The sequence below is a fragment of the Trachinotus anak genome, unplaced genomic scaffold, assembly GCF_046630095.1.
Source record: "Trachinotus anak isolate AG129_WGS33_773 ecotype Australia unplaced genomic scaffold, CSIRO_AGI_Tana_v1 ptg000009l, whole genome shotgun sequence".
Lineage (NCBI taxonomy): Eukaryota > Metazoa > Chordata > Actinopteri > Carangiformes > Carangidae > Trachinotus > Trachinotus anak.
In genome coordinates, this window is record NW_027273860.1 from 20,414,699 (window position 1) to 20,433,653 (window position 18,955).

The 18,955-nt window shown below is 43.6% G+C and overlaps 1 protein-coding gene across 1 annotated transcript; it reads left to right on the top strand.

The window, feature by feature from the left end:
- The first annotated feature begins 10,054 nt into the window (after positions 1-10,054).
- On the top strand, positions 10,055-17,620 carry klf6a (Kruppel like factor 6a). Its single transcript, XM_071485708.1, has 4 exons — positions 10,055-10,418; positions 12,213-12,795; positions 13,685-13,808; positions 14,838-17,620. The coding sequence occupies exons 1-4, from the start codon at positions 10,317-10,319 to the stop codon at positions 14,887-14,889; spliced, it is 861 nt and encodes a 286-aa protein (XP_071341809.1). The 5' UTR covers positions 10,055-10,316; the 3' UTR covers positions 14,890-17,620.
- The last annotated feature ends 1,335 nt before the right edge of the window (positions 17,621-18,955 follow it).

Consider the following 18,955-nt stretch of genomic DNA (forward strand, 5'->3'; position numbering starts at 1 on the left):
CCTGCCCACTATCTGAGTCCTAATGTACAGACAGGCGCTGAGTCAACAAAGCTGGTGTTTGGAGTCAACCTTTAAAAGTCACGACCTTAGCGAACGGTGCAGCAGAGCCGATGTTGTTTCCTATACAGCGCAGCTACCTAAAGTTCACACTCTGCATTAGCTGCTGTTGATCAGCTCTCCTGACAAAAAAACACAATTATGATAAAGTGGCACCTCACAATAAAGATATTCCAAAGTTCTTTCTTTACAGTGCCATAAACTTTGCTTTATCCTGCACAAGGAAGCAGAATCTTACAGTGATGACCAAAGACTTAGTCACAGTGCTGCTGCTCCAAGTTTCACTTTAAATGCTGCTGACAGTCAGTCACTCCAAACTCAGCCATGTGGGGAAAAAGTCCCACTCTGTTTGCCTGAATGTGAACCCTGGGAAAACAGAAGCGTCTCCCCCTTCTTATATCTCCTTTTGTAATTTTTTTTTGTCAGCATCTGAGGAGCTGGACAACTTCATCTGAAACCGATCAGTGACCCAGATCTGCAGCAGTAAGCAGCAGACCTGAGTTTGGATAATCATGATAAGCAAGCAGTGGAGTCACATTGTTCACAGTTGTGTAAGGACAAAGGCCCCCTGGGCAGAGGCCTGCCTCCCAGGTCACTGACTCAGATAGAGACGTGAACTCAGATAGCACAGAGAGAGGTGACTGACATCACAGTGTAAAACACAGATTTGGTATCAGATTGGAACCAAGCAAGAAAAAAAAGGCTTTTTATTCTTTAGGCTGTGTGTTTTATCTTTTACATATGTGTGTCAAATGTTCTGACGAGGATGAAAATGACGGGGTTTGTTTGAAGTGAAAAGACGCCTGGTTAATGTGTGTGTAAGGAAGAAAAGTAAAAGTAAGCATGGGATAGTGAGGGTTAATGAAGAACTGTATTTTCAGTATGGCTTCTGGTGTATGTATGTGTGTGTGTGTGTCCTTGAATGCAGAGCAAACAGTGACTGTATCACTAAAACAATGAAACAGAATGAACAGTGTGAAAACCTGATACAATGAGGCTTTCCTGCATTTTTACAGCAGAAGTGGGACACGTCGCCTCAAACAAAGGCCATCAGTGCTTTTATGAAACAAACAAGTTCTCCAATCCAAACAGGCGCACAGGTCGTTTGTCCCTCCGCTCTCATCGCAGTGTTTCCTGTATTAGTGTCCACACCGGCAGCAGGAGATATGGCACTGTTAAAAACCACATTTAAAAATAAATAACTACCAGTTTTACGATGTGACAGTGCTTCGGTAAAGGCTTTGTTAGGCACTGTTTTAAAGCCTCGCAAATACAAAGACATCAAAAGAGACACACACTTTTATGAAATAAAACATTAACCTTAACCGGGAAAGAGCAGAGTGTAGCTTCTGTTTAAAGGGATCGTTCCAGGTTATTTGGGCGAGGTACTTATCTATAGACAGTGAATTACCTGCAGCAGAGTCGGATCAGCGCTGGCAGCCTGGAGACGCAGAAACAAGAACCGGCACAGAAGCTGAGTTTTTTTTAAAAAGCCCACCGAAAAAGCCAGTATCAGTTGAAACCGCCAAACAGCCCTCTCCTTTGGAACTACATTCTCTCAACCGCTGCACTACAATTTCTACCCACAAGCGCACCTATGGCGCACACTGCTGTTATGCTGCAGATCAGCTGTTTGAGTCAGACAGAGCTAAGCTTAAGTGAGCTTGTGTGTAGAAATACGCTAGCTCAGTGTAGAAAGTGCAGTTCCAAAGGAAGGAAAGGGCTGTTTGTTGGCAAGATAAAGAGGTGAAAATATTCAAAATAAACTGTAGATTTAAAATGATATTGACTTTTTTTCTCTGGGGATTTTTTTCTTTAATCATTTGAAGCTGTTACAGCCTAACTAAAAGGATGGGGGTGGCTCATCGCCTCAGCGGAACATTTTCTTGAGTGAAACCCATTATTTACTTACAAAATATGACTCCATCAGATTTTTCTGTAAAAGTTGAAAAATCTGTGAAATTGAATTCATGCCAACTGAGACAACAATCACCTCTCTGTGACGGGAATGACAAACAGATTACAGCTGAGACTGTTCCACAACACCAGCTCTGAAACTATGAGTCACTTACATTTATTCATACACAAGGAATTTGTCTGCACGCTCTCCAGAACTGGGTGATAGGTGATCCTTTATCAGAGTCTGAGAATACCACTCTCAGCTCAGCGTGTTCATGGTCATGGTAACCTGATCGTAACCCCCACCCCTTTCCCTCCTCTTTCTCTCCCACACCCAAAAAGTGTACAATGAATACATCCCAGTCCCATAATCAGTGGGTTGGGTGTGTGTTTACAACGTGGCCTCGATAAATGCCACCCCTGAAACAACCAGAGAGCACCGGTTCCCACAGAGGTTGGCAGAATATAATAAAATACTTAACATTCCTCCGGCCTGTATAATGGTAGTAGCCTTTAGTGCAGAGCTGGCATCACTGGAGGGAAAAACAACTTTCAGCCCCTGAATGCGACACTCTGTGTGAAACAATGACTATTGAACTGTCCTGCAGATTTTCCAGCACTGTTTAAGATCTGCTGCTGAAATCTCTCCCTCTGTGACCGCTATGTTCAAACAAAGCGCTACTAGAAATCTTTGGCTGACAGAATGTGTATTCGTAGAAGTGAATGAGGCTCAGTTTGCGGGAGGGGGGGGGGGGGGAGTTGGCTATGTGTGGCCCTTTCGCTGTTTGTTTTTCCTCAAATGTTGCTGGAGACTATTTGTTTCATGTGAACAGAGAGAGAGGCTCCTGAGGGCAACGAAAGTGTCTCTGCAGATAAGAGAAACTGACTCTGTTGCTATTCACTTGAGTGATAACCTCAGGCTACATGACACAGCCTGCTTGGTCACTGGTAATTCCCTGTTGTCAAAACACCACCGCCTCTAAACACAAGGTTACACACTTAAAAGTACATCACAGTGCATTCTGAATGCTACTGTCTGATTGACGATGCTAATTTCCACTTTTTGTAGTAATGTTGTTCAGTGTTCATGCTGGGGAAAGCAGTGTGTCCACGATAATGTTATTCAAAATTACAGACAATTTTTTTATTATAGACAAACTTTTTTTTTTTTTAATCTAAAGCCGCTTTAAGTCTTGATAAGATAATGATAAGAAACCAAGATTTAAAGTACAGTCTACTCACTGCCTCATGTATTATGATGATTGGACGGCTGCCTGCTGCAGCTGATGTAAATGGTTGCTACTCTGCAGGTCCCCGGGACAATGTTGGGGCGGAGATAATGGGAACCTTCCCTCCTGTCTTTTTGAGTCACCAGGGACTCTTTGAACCATGTCATTTTCTCATTTCTTATATAAGGAAGCAGACTGTCTACTCTACTGTTGTTTCGTGGCAGAAAATACGAAGAACAAGAAAAAGACAGTTGTAGCGTTAAAAGGCAGAATTTAACTCCACAACAGCTGCTAGCAAAGACAATAAAATCAGTAACGCTTGTCATTCATTATCCATGTTGCTTTCACCACTGGTAGTCGAGGCTGATAACGTCATCGTTTTTAAAGGTCTCTGTTTCTGGTTGTCTAGACTACAACACAACCCTGGAGTTCTCAAACTAAAACGGGGGCTGCAGCGTTTCCAAAAGTCTCTTTTTTAGATTCTCAGAAACTCCAGAGTAGTGTGGACAGCAGGTGTAAACTTAACAGAAGAGATTAGTTTTAAAACTAAGTCACATGCTATAATACTATAATACTCACTATCTTTGCTAGGCACGCTATTGGCAAACAACACAGCTGATGCTGACGAGAATCAGAATGACATTAGTTTCCAAAGTTGTTCAAATTCATCCTCAGGGGGACACAAATGTCTGTACCAGATTTCAAGGCAATCCATGCAAGACAGTGGAGACACCTCACTCAAAACCACAAATGTCAACCTAAAAGAAAAGTCAGAGGATCACCAAAATCAGTAGGGTACATCCTCTGGGCACCTTGAATGGCTGTGCAAGTGTCGTGGCATCCACACATGTAAGATAACAAAAACATTGTCATCCCTGTTTTCCTTTTTTATACTGCAAAAAATGAAAACAAAAAAATACTAGCAGCAGTTTGCCAGTATTTGGTAAAACCCCCTCCTTCTTCCCCCATAAGTCCGACCTGGTGACACTGAAATGAGTGGGCTAAAGCCGACACACTGACTGTGCAAATTTTCACCAGGATTCTTTCATTTTTCTAAAAAAACAAAACTCATGCCTCACAGCTTTTAGAAAAATACTCTAAATCCATGTAAATTTAACACACAGGCTTTCAAGTGATTTAAAGCGGGTTATTATACGTGAGGTTGTGTGAGGTTAGTCATCTATAGTGCATTACCTGCAGTAGGTTCGGATCAATGCGCCCCCGGTGTGGAGAAGCAGCCAGGAGCACCGGCACAGAAGCTGAGTGATGTGATGCTGTGGATGTGGGCATCCTCAAGTGTAAGAAGTGTACGCTTTATTTTGAATGTTTTCACTGCTTTACCTTGCCGTTAAACAAACCTGTCCTTTGGAACTACAGCTGTGAACCATTAAACTACCGTATTACTACACACAAGCGCAACTAGGGAGCGCACTGCATTGTTCCACAGATCAGCTGTTAGAAACAGCAGTGAAAATAAAACATACACTTAAAGCGATATTAGCCTTTTTTTTCTGTGAGCAATTTTTATGCTGCTTCTCCAAACTGAGAGCACGCACCTGAATCTCCTGCAGGTAATACACTGACTATAGATAACTACCTCACACAACCCCACATTAAATAACCCCAGCTAACACTTTAAGACCACTAGAACAAGATATTGCACTACGGGTGCAGACTGGCTGTTGAGCTAATCTCAGCATATTTAATTTGATGTATTTAAAAGGTCAGTCTTGATTAATACTGTATGTACTGTCCTCTATTAATGAACAGAAATATTAATAATGTCGCCCTCTAAGGGTTAGTAGCTCGGGACAACCAACCAGACTAAAACAAAGAGAGATCCATTTTATTGTTTGAGTGCAGCAGTGATCCGCGAGGAACCTCCATCATAACGGAGGAGGGCAATATTGATTTTCACCCCAATATATCAGCAAACTGATTTATTGGTCTGTTCTGAATGCGAGTGCACAAACCAATTCACAAACCTCCATCACCAAACATCACAAGATCGTCCTGACTGATTGCTGTGTCCCACGCATGTCCGCTCAGGAAAAACACAGCTGAACTACACACATGCACACACACACACACACTCATGGGGCCCTCTCTTCATCCTCAAGGTCAAGAGCTGCCGGGAGGCAGAGGCTCCTCATTGATGGCCTGATGGAGCTGACACCACACGACCCATTGTACACACATGTTGATCTGTCCCCAGACGTGGCCTGACAGCAGCACATAAGGCCGACGGTGCACTAAACCATCAATGCATTTCAATGAGAGGATCTCGCCGTTCATGTTTGTGTGTGGGACAAGAAACGTAGCGGGGGGGGGGTGAAACAAAGCTTAACACATTTGCAGGCTGGGCAAGCCTCAGCCGTGTGGAGTATGTAATCCAAAACCAGGCCAATGATTATCTCCCCTCCCCGCAAGGGCTGACTCAATTCTGATTTATGATTCGAATGAATATCGATTTTCCAGGAGCGCCCCCCCCCCCCCCCCCCCCCCCCCTTCCATTTCTCCTTTTAACAAAAGAGTGAATGATGTATGTGCATTGATTTCCAATCAATTATTTTTATCTTCATTTTATTTAAGCTTGGACAAATTTTCAGCGGCCCCCGCAGAGAGCAATGCATCTCTATCAATAGTACTGTGCCTCATTACTAACTGGCCTTCTGATGGGAAGCAGGGATATAATGAGGGGACGTTTATTTCTGTGTCTGTCACGTCTGCTTTAACACTGTTGGACCATAAATTTGTCTCTGCTTCATTTGATGCTGACACTGACGACGAAATAAAGTGTACGAATATGTTAATCCTCATTTGTCAACCAGAAGATGCAACCCAGTTGCATTGTGGGAAATGTTGGAGTTTCTGTAGCCTGACACATTGGAGACCAAAAGTTCTGTCCCCAGCTGCTGGAGTTACTCTTCATCTGCTATCATCTGTCCAGTCAGGCAGGTTTTATCTCTGTCAGGGGCCTGAAATGTTACTGAGGCCTTATTAAAGCAAGACTGTTTAACGTTTGCTGAAGTAGCCACTCACTTTGGCCAGTTTTCTGCTGTTGACAATTACAGGATAATAATACAATCCTAAAACATGACATAAGTCAAAACAACCGACTATCATATCATAACATCAAGCTAAAGTTTGCTACCATAAGCTATTAGTCATACCAGACTGGGCAAGGCTGTAGTGGAAAAACCCATGTGTGTGTTGAATTGCGTAAAGGTGTGATTAATTGCTTATGAATTAAATGTTGTAATTTGTAAGAGAATGTCTTATTCCTTAATTCAAAATAACGTAGTCCCACCTTGAATTCAAGAATATCTTTTTTATTTAAATCAGTGGTTCTCAAAGTTTTTCACATCAGGAACCCTAAACTTTACTCTAAATTAGACCACAGATCCCCACCTGATAAGATTTTTGCTTTTAGATGTTTTACTACAGAAAGTGTTTGAAAGCTGTGACCAAACTATTCATACACTCTGTCATTGTGTTAGTTGTGGATGGAATTATAGTGAAAATAAATGATTCCTCTTTTTGCTGGGGATCTTCAGTAACCTCCTCGTGGACCCTTAGGGGTCCATGGACCCCACTTTGAGCGCCACTGATTTAAAATTACAATTATGATTAGTCTGATGATTATTTTCTCTATTAGTCTGTAAAACACCAGGGAATAGTGAAAAATGTCAATCACAACTTCCAGAGCCCAAGGTGGCATCTTTTCCACCAACAGTCCAAAACAACACAACAAAGACATTCACTTTAATATAATGTAAGACACAAAAAAGGCAACAAAATCTGACATTTGAGTAGCTTTTATCACCCTCTGGCATTTTAGCTTGAAGACTGACAAAAAATTCATTGATTATTGATTAATTGTCTGTGGATTGCCTTGATTAATCGACTAATCATTGCTGTTGTAATTCCTGCATAACCAGGTCCATAGAGTGTGATGAAAATAACTTTGGAGAACAGCCATAATCTATTTCCCTATGCACATGATGGACAACCATAGAGGAGTGGGTCTCCAATGCACCCAGGTTACGCAGAAAAACCCCTTAGAACAACTCACTGATTGGGTTGACAGTGATGCATTAAAATGGGTCATCCTGTAATTGCTCTTTCCTGTGGCTACTGGCTGGGCTGGGATTACATAACGATGATAAAGCTGCGGACCTGGCCTTCCAAGATAAAAGCTGCCATGCAGGACCTCGTGCATTCTCTAAATGCTTCGTCTAAGAGGCCTTCTGAAGGAAGTGATTACTGCAGAGCTGCCCACTAATGCTCCAGCGGGACCTGACAGCGTACTCTGTTATTCATCAAACACATACACTGTAAGCCTTGGCAACTTCAGAAATGCATGAATAATGAGTGGGTATATTATTGCGTGGTGATAAGCCATACATTTTGTTACATTTCATGTGGTGACAAAAGAAGTTTTCGCAGCTCCTCTAAATGGACATGGACTCAGTGAGTTTTTACTCTTCAAAGCAAAGTGTCCACTGAGTCCTGGAGGGACATAATGAATAGCCCCATTAGTAACATAAAAGCAACGTGGAATTCCTCTGCAGGGCTACTGAGGCCAGCTCCAGGCTCCACAAGGCATCCCATCGCCATATGACTAAATCAGATGCTATGGGTGACAAATATGGCCCCACAGCTGAGAGCAGCACAAAGGACGCTCAGTTGTCTCCTCGTTCCGCCAACAGAAAAATACTGCCACTCTGAAGACAATGTGGCTCCTGTGCAGACATGTTGTTTATCTCATGAGGCCATGGTGTGCCAGGTTGTGGTGCGACTTAATGCTGTGAACTTATGCAATAGCTGCAGGAAGAGATGCCTCTGTGGCACGCGAGTACTTTTTCAAAGAGGAAATGATAAGAATAAGTCGATGACGTAGTGCCGTTGCCAAATATGTGATGGAATGCTACTGGAAGGAAGAGTCATTCATGAGGGAATACAGCTGGGTATCAGCAGACAATAGTGGAACTATGAACTGTGAAAGTTTCCTGTTTTTATTTTGATTAATGCTTCAGGATGAAGATCAGAGTCAAAACTTTTTACCTTCTGAGATCAGATTTAAATTCCAAGCTTGATACAGCTGTGAACAAAGAAAATTCACCAACTTTATCTATGAAGTGGTATATGTGGTATATTTGTGGTTTTAAGAACCAAAAACCATCTCAGTGGATGGTGGGTCCAGATTGGTGGGGCTTGGGGCATGGCTGATACAGGTAACTGCTTTGTTGTGACATCACAAAGTTCCAGAAGTCCTGACGGCTGGTTTTAAGGCTCAGTGTCTGAATACAGGCTGTGTGCATTTCTCTGAGGACTGAGGCTTTGATCCTTCAACAGTATTAATATAGAACCTAGACCTGCTTTATGATCAAAAACACATGGACCTCTACCTTTATATTGTTCGGGAACTTTAAACTTTTTTTAACTAAACTAAATTGTATTAATTTAACTGTGCTATTTTACCACCTGACCTAACTCTAGAAATAGACCAGTATCACCATAATATAACTATATGCAGCCTAAAGCCTTAAGAAGAAGTAGAACTAACTAAATGATTACGTCATATTAAATTAAAGCAAATATTGTAAGTATTAACTACACTTAACTATTAGTTAACTCATCATAAATTGGTGGTCTAGTGGCAATGGAGAATAGAAAAGCCTCTAAAATAAATGAAATTAACAGTCTGAGGAGGAAAACTCCTACTTCTGCAGTTGTACTGCTTAACAGTGTCCGACTGGCCACGGGGCATACTGGGACAAAGCATACAGACAGGGGGAGGGGGAGGATGTCTGAGTGTGCTGCTCCGTTGTGCGTCTTCTGGAGCTGGTCTCTCTTTCCACTCACATCCAAGTTTCAACCCCAGAGGATAAATCCAGGACTGAATTTCTTTCCCAGTCCAACCCTGCTGCTTCATGTGGGGTCACAACAAGCACATTTTATTTTTTTTTTTGGACAAAGAAAATGGGTTAGGAACCACTGTCTTAACAAACTCTTGTTCTTGGTAATGATTCAGCGTTGTGTATAATGTATATATGATTTTTCTTTTCCATGTATAATAATCGCTCATCTGGAGTATAACAAATTCTTTAACTCTTCTTTGAAATATTAATTCTGCTGCGAGTTCTTTTAAGTGCAAATTAGGTGTGGAAAAGTTTTCAAACTAATAACACGCTGCCCCTGTCCAACCTTTGCTACAGGACTGAGTTCAACTTTGATCTTGTACCTTTCAGCCTGTCAGTTATGAGGCGGGAGTCTATTAATTCACTCAGAGAGGAGAGTGAGGACTAATGTTTCCCATAAACTCATATATGTGCTGATAACACAGTGCTGTCTTCGCCGTCCATTAGTCACCAGTCCCAAGATGTGTGTTCACTTAGTGGGACTTTTCGTGGCTGATGTCACAACACATGCACTTCACCATAGTTACGGCTCAAACAGCGGTGTTGCAAGTGCCACTTGTGACAGAGTTAAACACACAGAGGAGCAGAGATGTTTTGCACATAAGAGGAGTAAAACTGTTTCGGCTCACAGGCGCTGTCTGTGGCGAAACATGCAGCCGAGAGAAAAGACTACAGGGGAACCGAGCACACCCGCTTATATACATGCCTATAAATAACCAGCCAATCAGCGGCGAGCCGCTGGGAGTTAAACGCACCAATTAAAACGGAGAAGGAACCAAATCAAGTCAGAGGCCGGCCGCGATTGGTCGGCTGTGATATCATTTGCAATGCCTTACGCTGCTCGCCTCTGATTGGCTGACACCATGCAGGCGTAATCCTGCCGTGAGGAAGGGGGGGGGGGGGGGCGGGGGGGGCGGGCATCGAGGTTTGAATAGGGAAGTTTGCAGAGCGCAGTTGTTCCTCATCCAGTCCGGTGCAGTGTTTGCAAATAGCGTGCGCGCAGGCGAGAGAGAAGAAGCGAGGGGGGGACTGACGGACGGACTCCCGTCTCCTGCTGCTGCCGCTGCTCACAACAAGCGCGTCTTGGTTTGCATCGCAGGGGATCGCTCTCCTTCATTTCACTGGGTGTTTTTCTACCTGAGAAAAATATAAATAAGTGCAGCTAAATAGGCTTTTTTTTTTTTTAAAGAAAATAAAAGAAGAAAAAATGGATGTTCTACCCATGTGCAGCATCTTTCAAGAACTTCAAATAGTTCACGACACGGGCTATTTCTCAGCCTTACCGTCACTGGAGGAGTACTGGCAGCAGGTGAATATGTCTACTACTAACTGTCTTTAAGTCGGTGTTTGAGCTTGTGTGGCAAAGCGGAACTGAGCGGGTTTCACGCTTCTTTTTGCCTTAATAGATCAGAGCTCTAGGGAAGTTAAAAATCACACCATAGCGGCTGTAAACACAGGTGCCCGGCGCTCTGACGGAGCCCATCCACTCAGCTGGCAGGGCTTTGTCAGAATCAGTTTCGTTATGAAGTTTTTGGCAGGCTGAAGTGGATCAGTGTGTCAGTCTGACAGCTGGAGTCGAGGCTCTGCTGCGCCAGGATGAATGAGGGAGAGTAACTCCAGCGGCAGCGGCGGCGGCGGCAGCGGCAGCGGCAGCGGCAGCGGCGTGCTGCTCTGTACTGCTCTGCTATATTTCCAGCCTGAGCTCTTCTTGTTTCAGCGGATGGCTTCGGGACGTGAAGCTGGCATCCCGTCCAGCCGGTGAAGTGACGGCGGATGTGAGAGGGAGCAGTGAGCAGTTCATTCAAAATCAGATGTAGTATTGTTGGCTCAGGATCACCTCAGCAGCTCATGAGGAAATAATGATGTTCTTTTAAATCTTTCATGAGATGATTCATTCTTTTTCATAACCCACATTATGAACTTTAAACACAATTCAATGTTTGATTTTCTCTTCTCTAACCCAGCATTTAACATTTGAACAGAATCTCATCCCTTTTCTGCCCCACAGTATTTATTTTAGTTAAAAACATCCATTTGCATCATCCTGTGATTTGAATGGGCTCCACAGCATGACACTATCTAATGTCAGCCGTGGCCAGTTCCTCCGTGCATGAGTAGACACCAGCACAGCTGGAAAATATTGCACTGCAGAAGCCCAGAGGAAATATTTCTTCCACATCTGCCTCGTCAAAGCTGCTGTCTCCAAGCACCTTCTAATGAACGGCCCCTTCTTTTCAACTTTAATGGGCTCTGAAGTAAATTGAAGCCAGTGTATCTTTTTACGGCGGCTGACAGTGAGGAAGGATGTGATTGCATGTCAGAGGTACGCATGAGGAAAAGCAGCTGAATGGCTCATGTTGGAGGGGGAAGTTGAGCGGCTTCCTTAAAAGGACTCTAAATGTCTTCAGTGAGTCACTCGAGTGCTGAAATGACAGTGCACGTTTAGTGTTTGGCGGCACTCATGTGCTGCAGAGTTGGAGTTTGTGGGTTTTGTAGATCTCATGAAGCTGAGATGGCTGGTACACGTGATGATGTTAGAGATGAGGCATGATATGATAATGAAATGCAAATGCAGATGTTTTTTGTAAACTTGCCTTATAGGGCTGCAGCTAATGGAGACGGTTATTATCGATAAATCTGTCGTTTATGAAACATCAAAAAGTAGTGAAAAACACCCATCACAACTTCCCAGGAACCAAAGTGACTTACTTTGTCCATTTTTTTTGTACAAAACCAAAAAATATTTGATTTGTCATCATATATGAGACAAACAAACAGGGAACCCTCATGTTGAGAAGCTGGGACCAGCAAATGTTGCTTGAAAAATGACTAAATGATTCATATTCTTTCTACTGACTAATCGATTAATTGACTAATCATTGCAGCTGTAGCCTACGTACAGTGGGGGAAAGTGCAGGAATCTAAAATGTTCCACTGTAAGCATTTAACAAATATGACTCTACATAAGAGACTGTGGGGAATGTGCACATGCATCATTTAAAAGGATTTCCCACACAGAAGCGTTTAGCTGCTGTGAGTGAACCTCCTCTCTTCAGGGATGCTGCAGTTCATTTATTCTGACTCTGTGTTTCCATTCTATCAGACATGTTTGGAGTTGGAGCGCTACCTACAGAGCGAGCCTTACGTCTCCACATCAGACCTCAAGTTCGACAGCCAGGAAGACCTCTGGAGCAAGCTGATCCTGGCCTGCGGGGATAAGGCCAAGGCCGAGTCCGACCCAAAGCTGGCCCCGGCCCACGAGGAGGACAATCAGGACAGCCAAATCTTGGACACCAACAGTGTGAATTCAGATGCCAGCAGCGAGGCTTCAGACAGTTCTGAGGAGCTCTCGCCCACACACAGCTTTACCTCCAACCCTCTGGGCTCTGTCCTGGTTGGCTCTGGACCTTTTAGCCCCTCCGTCATTAGCACTCCCCCGTCCTCGCCGGAGGCCAACTCAGAGCCCGGCGCCGTGACAAACGGCTGGGTCCCCACGCACACCGAGTTGCACTTGCCAGTCAAAATTAGGAGCGGCGGGGTGGCAAAGAGTTCGGAAAAGACGGGACTCATCTGCGGGGACGCATCCCCGGATGGCAGGAGGCGAGTACACAGGTGTCACTTCAACGGGTGTCGCAAGGTTTACACGAAGAGCTCCCACCTTAAAGCACACCAGCGCACTCATACAGGTGAGTTCACACAACCTATCAGAGCCGAGGCTGCCTCAACCACAAACACATGTGACCCGAGTAAACCGAAAGGTTGCAGTCTCCTCTGCTGTTTTCAAGCACAAAGTTCATTCATGGAGTTGCAAAGTCTCAGCCTTTATTGAGCGAAGGGTGGAAGGGCTATGAATTGAGTCCTCCAGCGTGATGGCGTTGTCCATCCATTGTGTAATGTAATTAAAGGTCCGCATTGCACGATGTCCTCAGCTGGAGCGCTGTGAGTATTAGCTCTGCATGGCTGGATACCTAAACTGTGACCTAATCTATCTGGAATGTGACTGACTGAGCCAGTGAGTGAGAGAGCGAGCGAGAGAGGAGAGGGTCGGAGGGAGGGAGCGGGGGGGGAGGGGTTGCACATGGGAGATAAAAGGACTTCAAAACAGATTGAGTTTCACCATGGGAAAGGAGTGAATGGGTGGGGAGCCAGGGGGCACAGAGTGGGAGGCCTCTGAATGGCCATTTGAGTGTTTCTTATTTTTGATTAGAGGCGTGAAATTGCACATGCAGCTTTTTCATTTAATACATATATGTACATTTATATTTATATATGTATTTATATGGCACATGTTCAGCTGCACTGCACTGCTGTTAGCATTGTTAGCATGTTCCAGGCTGCACAAACACAGAGCCACTGGTCCAACAGGTTCAGGGGAAGCCGGGTCTCAACTGACTTGTCGGCACTTATGTCATCTGGCCGTGGCCCCGGGGTGATTGATGTGAATGCATTTGAATAACAACAGTGCAGAGCTGACCAGTCGTCGCCTGAGCAGAAAACACGGTGCATTCCTTTTGTGTTTGTGTCCGAATCTGAGCTCAGTTCCATCACTCAATCGTCTCCTTGTTTGCTCTGCAGGTGAGAAACCGTACAGGTGTTCATGGGAAGGCTGCGAGTGGCGTTTTGCACGAAGCGATGAGTTGACCAGACACTTCAGGAAGCACACTGGGGCAAAGCCATTTAAATGCAGTCACTGTGACAGGTAAGCCTGGCCATTTATCTGCAGGCACCATCACCGGGCTTTTGATAAGCTTCTGTCTGTCCCTCTCATAGAGCTACAACATACATTCATCACGCATGTGTTTGCTGACGTGATCCTCCAAATAGTGATGCATGTCGTCAAAGATTGAAAGATGCATTTTATTCAGGTAGCTTAAGACTGATAAATAGGCCCGGAGGCTGATACTAGCTTATCGCAGCTCAGGTGCAGCTGTGTGTACGTTGACAAAAAAACTGAAGCCCAGAAATGCCAAAGATGAGATAAATGTCAAGCTCAGTACATTTTGTGTTTGTAGAAATGTCACTTTGCATTTTGGGTATCGGTATTTCAGTATCGGTCTGAAAAATTAACATGTTAAGTGTAGCCCATCTAATAATGGATCTTTAACTATTAAATCTGCTGCTTTGTTTGCATCTTGGTAACAAGTTAAAAAACTACTATCAGCTGATTTGTCATTATTGGATTTCTTTTTGAAACTCACAGATATCGACATCAGTATCGGCCTCAAAAATCCAGCATCAGTCAGGCTTTATTAAAATCGAATCAGGAGGAGATAACTGGTGTTAATAGGCCACTTTTCAGCAGGAGTTTGTTGGATCAGTTAATTACTTCACATTAGGGCTGAACAATTAATCGAAATATTACTGAAATAACAAAATGACCAAATCATAAAAGCTGCAGTTTGTTGACAAAGGTAAAATGTGTCATTGTGGTGCTACAGAGACGCCCCCGCCTACATATCATATCCCCCAGATGTAAAGGAACACGGTTGTTTGGTACAAGCCCCAGTGAAAAAAAAAAGAAATGCAAAAATGACTATTCCCACTGAAATTGCAATATCTGTCAAAAATAATTGTAATATGATTTGCGTTCAGCCCAAATTAACATGAAATTAAAAAGCATGTTTAATAGAGTAGCACAAAGCTTTTTACATAAACTGAATGAAATTATTATCATTATTTATTATTAAAACATTGTTATTGACTTGTCCCCCCTCCCCTCTGTCCCCAGATGTTTCTCCAGGTCTGACCATCTGGCTCTTCACATGAAGAGGCACATCTAGAGCAGAGCGAGCACCAACCAAGCAACGCAGCGAAGGGGAAAGTTTCTAAAAGAAAAAAAAAAAACAAACGCCGTCTCCCGACCAGTCTCTTGGTTGAACTGTCCCAGAGCAGAGTGGCGGGAGTGTGTTCCAGCCAAAGCATGCCGTTTTGCACCATACTGAAACCCAGTGCCTCCGGGACCTCTCTTTGGAGAAAGGCGCTCTGAAGGTTGTCTGTTGCAACAAGAGGACAAAATCATGGATGGGGAAGAATTTGTTCTGATTGAGAAGGACTTACAACACACATAAAAAGACAAAAAAAAAAAGATAAAAGACACACAAACAAAAAGAGTGAATGATCTGTATGTATGGTGCATGATGTTTTGGGGACATCTCCCGGACAGCAGATACACTGGTACTTTACAAACTGTCTGAGGTAAGCATGTGTGCACTGTGAATGTCTGAGATTGGCCCACTGGCCCCTGGGAGGAGAGAAGACGGGAGGATTTTTCAGAAGAGATGGATGGATGGATGGAAGAATGGATGGATGGTTCGGGGCTGGTACCAATGTTGCTGTGGACTGAATGGGTTTCTGGGGGAAACCTTCCACTTGTGTTTCCCCCGGTGGCAGTGTGAGGATGAGGCAGGGAGGACGTTCCTGCCTGCCTGTCTGTCTGGCACCCAGACTTGTGGGTGGAGGGGGGGGTTGCTTTTGATGTCCTGGGTTCAACCAGAGAGAGATGTGTCCCCTTCTGGTGTGTGACCCAGGGACCAAAACTTCCCCCTGCCCCCCCCCCCCTGGTCACTGTATGACAGGAGCTTTTTTTGGTGTTTTTGGTGCAGCTACTAAATGTGCAATGTGTTATGTAGCCTGGTTTATTATTTTTTTACAAGCTACAAAGCTCATTTGTAGTCCAATTGTATAAGCTGTGTGCTTAGAGGTATAACACAACTATACTATAACTTCCGTAGACAGGTGTTGCATGGTTCTAGGGTTTGTTCATTTCCTGTTTCCACTGTAATCAGGACTGCAAATAGTTTCAATAAAAGTGCAGCTAAGAAGCGAACAGTTAAATGTTACAATATTGTACATAAAGCCTTGATGATTTCCTCTTATTTTTACAACTTCATCCATTTCCTTCATCCTGGTTCTTCATCTGGCTGGAGGTCTCACCACTTGCTTGCTCATTCATCCTATGCCTTGAGGACTAATTTTGATTTTTGTACTTTCTTTTCTATCTAATAATGCACTGTTGACCTTAATGGTGCCTTATGAGCGTGACTCAGCCCTGTGGCAGCGTTGGTTTTCTGCTCCGCTCGGGAGGTCACATTTGTTGTATGGGTGATTTGACAAGCTCGATCAAGGCTCAATTACAGATTACACTTGCACCTCTTTTAGTTTAATGTTACCTGCATCTGCTCCTGCAACGGTTAAACCGTGTTAACATGTAAATGTTCAGAAAAGTACCTTTTACTCAGTCGATTTGCTTTTTCTGTTTCTCAAGTCAGAGAAACAGCTTGGATGATGTATATCACATTCAATTGAGTCAGAACATGTAAATAAGACAAATGCTGTATGTTTAGAGCACTTCATTCATTTATTAAAGATGTTAACTACTGTGTAGTATGTACTCAAGTCCATCACACACAGCTCCGAGGTACAAAATGACCAGACTAGGTGAACAAAAACGAGTGCTGCTCCTCCACCACCACCATCATAGACAACATCCTCCCCTCCCTGTCCCCACCCCGTCCCTCCACCCCTGCAAGTGGGACTGAAGAAAAAGTTAAAGATTTATTGTAATTAACAGGCTGCAGTCGGACAGGCCTCGCCTTGTACTGCCTCTCAGTAATGAATTGCTAAAGGCTTTGTTGGCATGGAATCTGTCACAGACTGCTGACTGTGTAGGTTGGTTATTGACCTGTCTGGGGAGCGTTGTTTTAGCCAAGCTGCAACAGTGTTATGAAAACCACAGGAGCGAGGGGGGCGGGGGCTCTCAGGAGGAGATAGGGATCAAGCATTGATGTTGCACATGGAAATTAAAAAAAAAAAAAAAAAGGAAAAAAAAACACCTCATGACAGTATCTCCCCTTAAATGTTTGATTTTTAGCGGAGGTGGAGAGAGATGGCTGCTCGACAGAAGGTGGAGACTGAAATAATTATAGGGATTACACTTTATTACTGCGATCTGTGCCACCCACTCCAGATCAGCGACCTCGCTGCAGGAATTCGATGTTGCAGCAAGTCATACCATGGCGTGCTACAACATATGGATTTCAGATCAGCGGGGGGGGGCAGGATGAGTACAAACTTGAAACTGCTTGCTGCGATAGATCAGGGAGTGCTGGCGATGCCTTTTGTGGGCAAAGAGAGGGAACATCCATTCTGTGAGAACAGCAGCCGATACTGTTCCAGTGGTAATTGAGCCTTGATTTAGCCCCATGTTTGCTCACATCTCTCACACTTTCCATCATCTTTTTCATCCCACCTCCCCACCTCTTCTGTCATACACACACACACACACACACACACACACACACACTCACACACACACACATACACATACAAACTCTCTCACACACACAGCTCTTTGTTCTCAACTGAATCTTTGTATAAAAAGAAAAAAAAACAACTTTTGTAAAATTGTTATGTTTTTGCTTTATGAAATTTTTATTTGAAATTGTTTTGCAAAATTGTTATATTTCTGTATGAATGTATTTTTTATTGGAATAATAAGAAATTCTTATCTGACTTTGGCTCATTCGTTACTTCTTCTCAGTTATGCTTCATTATTGTGAAAGCTTTTTCTTTTTTTTTTTCTTTTTTTTTTTTTTTTAATGCAGCTTGTGGAGGCTAAATGGCTGCGTTTCAGCTGCACCCTGCCCTCCGGTAACAGGGGCAGAATTAGATCAGGGGTCAGGGTGTGAGCACCAGGAAAACACATCTGACATTTCAGATTTGGCACTTAAAAAATGAATTAGAGACCAAACCCTTTGTGCAGTGGAAAGTCTGTCTGAAAGGGTTAAACCTGCTGCTGTGATGCACCACAGGGCCTCACCTCCTCCTGATTCATGGATATATTTCTCTCGAATAAGAAAATTACATCTTTTGAGAAAATGGTTGCTAAACAGAGAAACCTGACACACCTCACTCCCAGTGGGAAACATTCAGATTTAGCTTCTTTATTTTTTTCCTAAACACGCGACTGAAAAGTTTCTGTGTAATCTCACTGCAGCGGTTTCAATTCTAAAAACGAGCGGCTGCTCGCTCCTTAGAGCCAGCTAGCTCTCATCAAAACAGTATAAATAATTTATCTCCATCTCTTACAGCCCATGGCATTTAATTAGAGAGCCACTTTTATATATTTGTTAGATAATTACTCTACTTGACACAGATAATGATACAAAACAGCAGTGGATAAACCAAAGAGCCGACTTTAAGTTACAAGCTAACATGAAAATACTCTAAAAAAAAACAAAAACAACATGCTTCTTCCTCTCTGCTCTCCTGCTCATGGTGATGACCTAGAATGGGCAGGCAACTTATTAGCTCCTCTGATTCTCAGTAAAAGCCCTGTGGTTTGTAAATGAATCTTTGCCTGCAGTTGGTAATTAAGCTCGCTCTGGAGAACCTCCCAGCGTCAGAGTGGTGAAGAATGTTGTTTTTGCCTCAAATGCTGCAGCTCCTTGATCTCCCAAAACTGCCGCCCCACTTGGTTTGTCAACTTCAAATGTACCTGTGATGCATAATCCATGGCTGAGGAGCAACATGAGCAGCAGAGAGGCCAAACGACTTACCCGACCTGCCCGTGGAGAAAATCCTGGAGGCTCAGACTCTTGTCTTTAACCTCTGACGCTGGACTCGGGCACATGTTGCATTTCACTTCCATGCAGCTGACTCACATCCTCACGTTAGAGGCAGAACATCCTCTTGTGAAGTGGACCATCATGGATAAAGTTTCTCGTAAATGTAGCTCTAAGATTGCATTTTTCCTTTGATGTATCCAGAGTGCACATCCTCCATGTGCTTTCCCACATTGATATTGTAACTCAGTCTAAACCCCGGAGGATTACTGGAAACTATTAT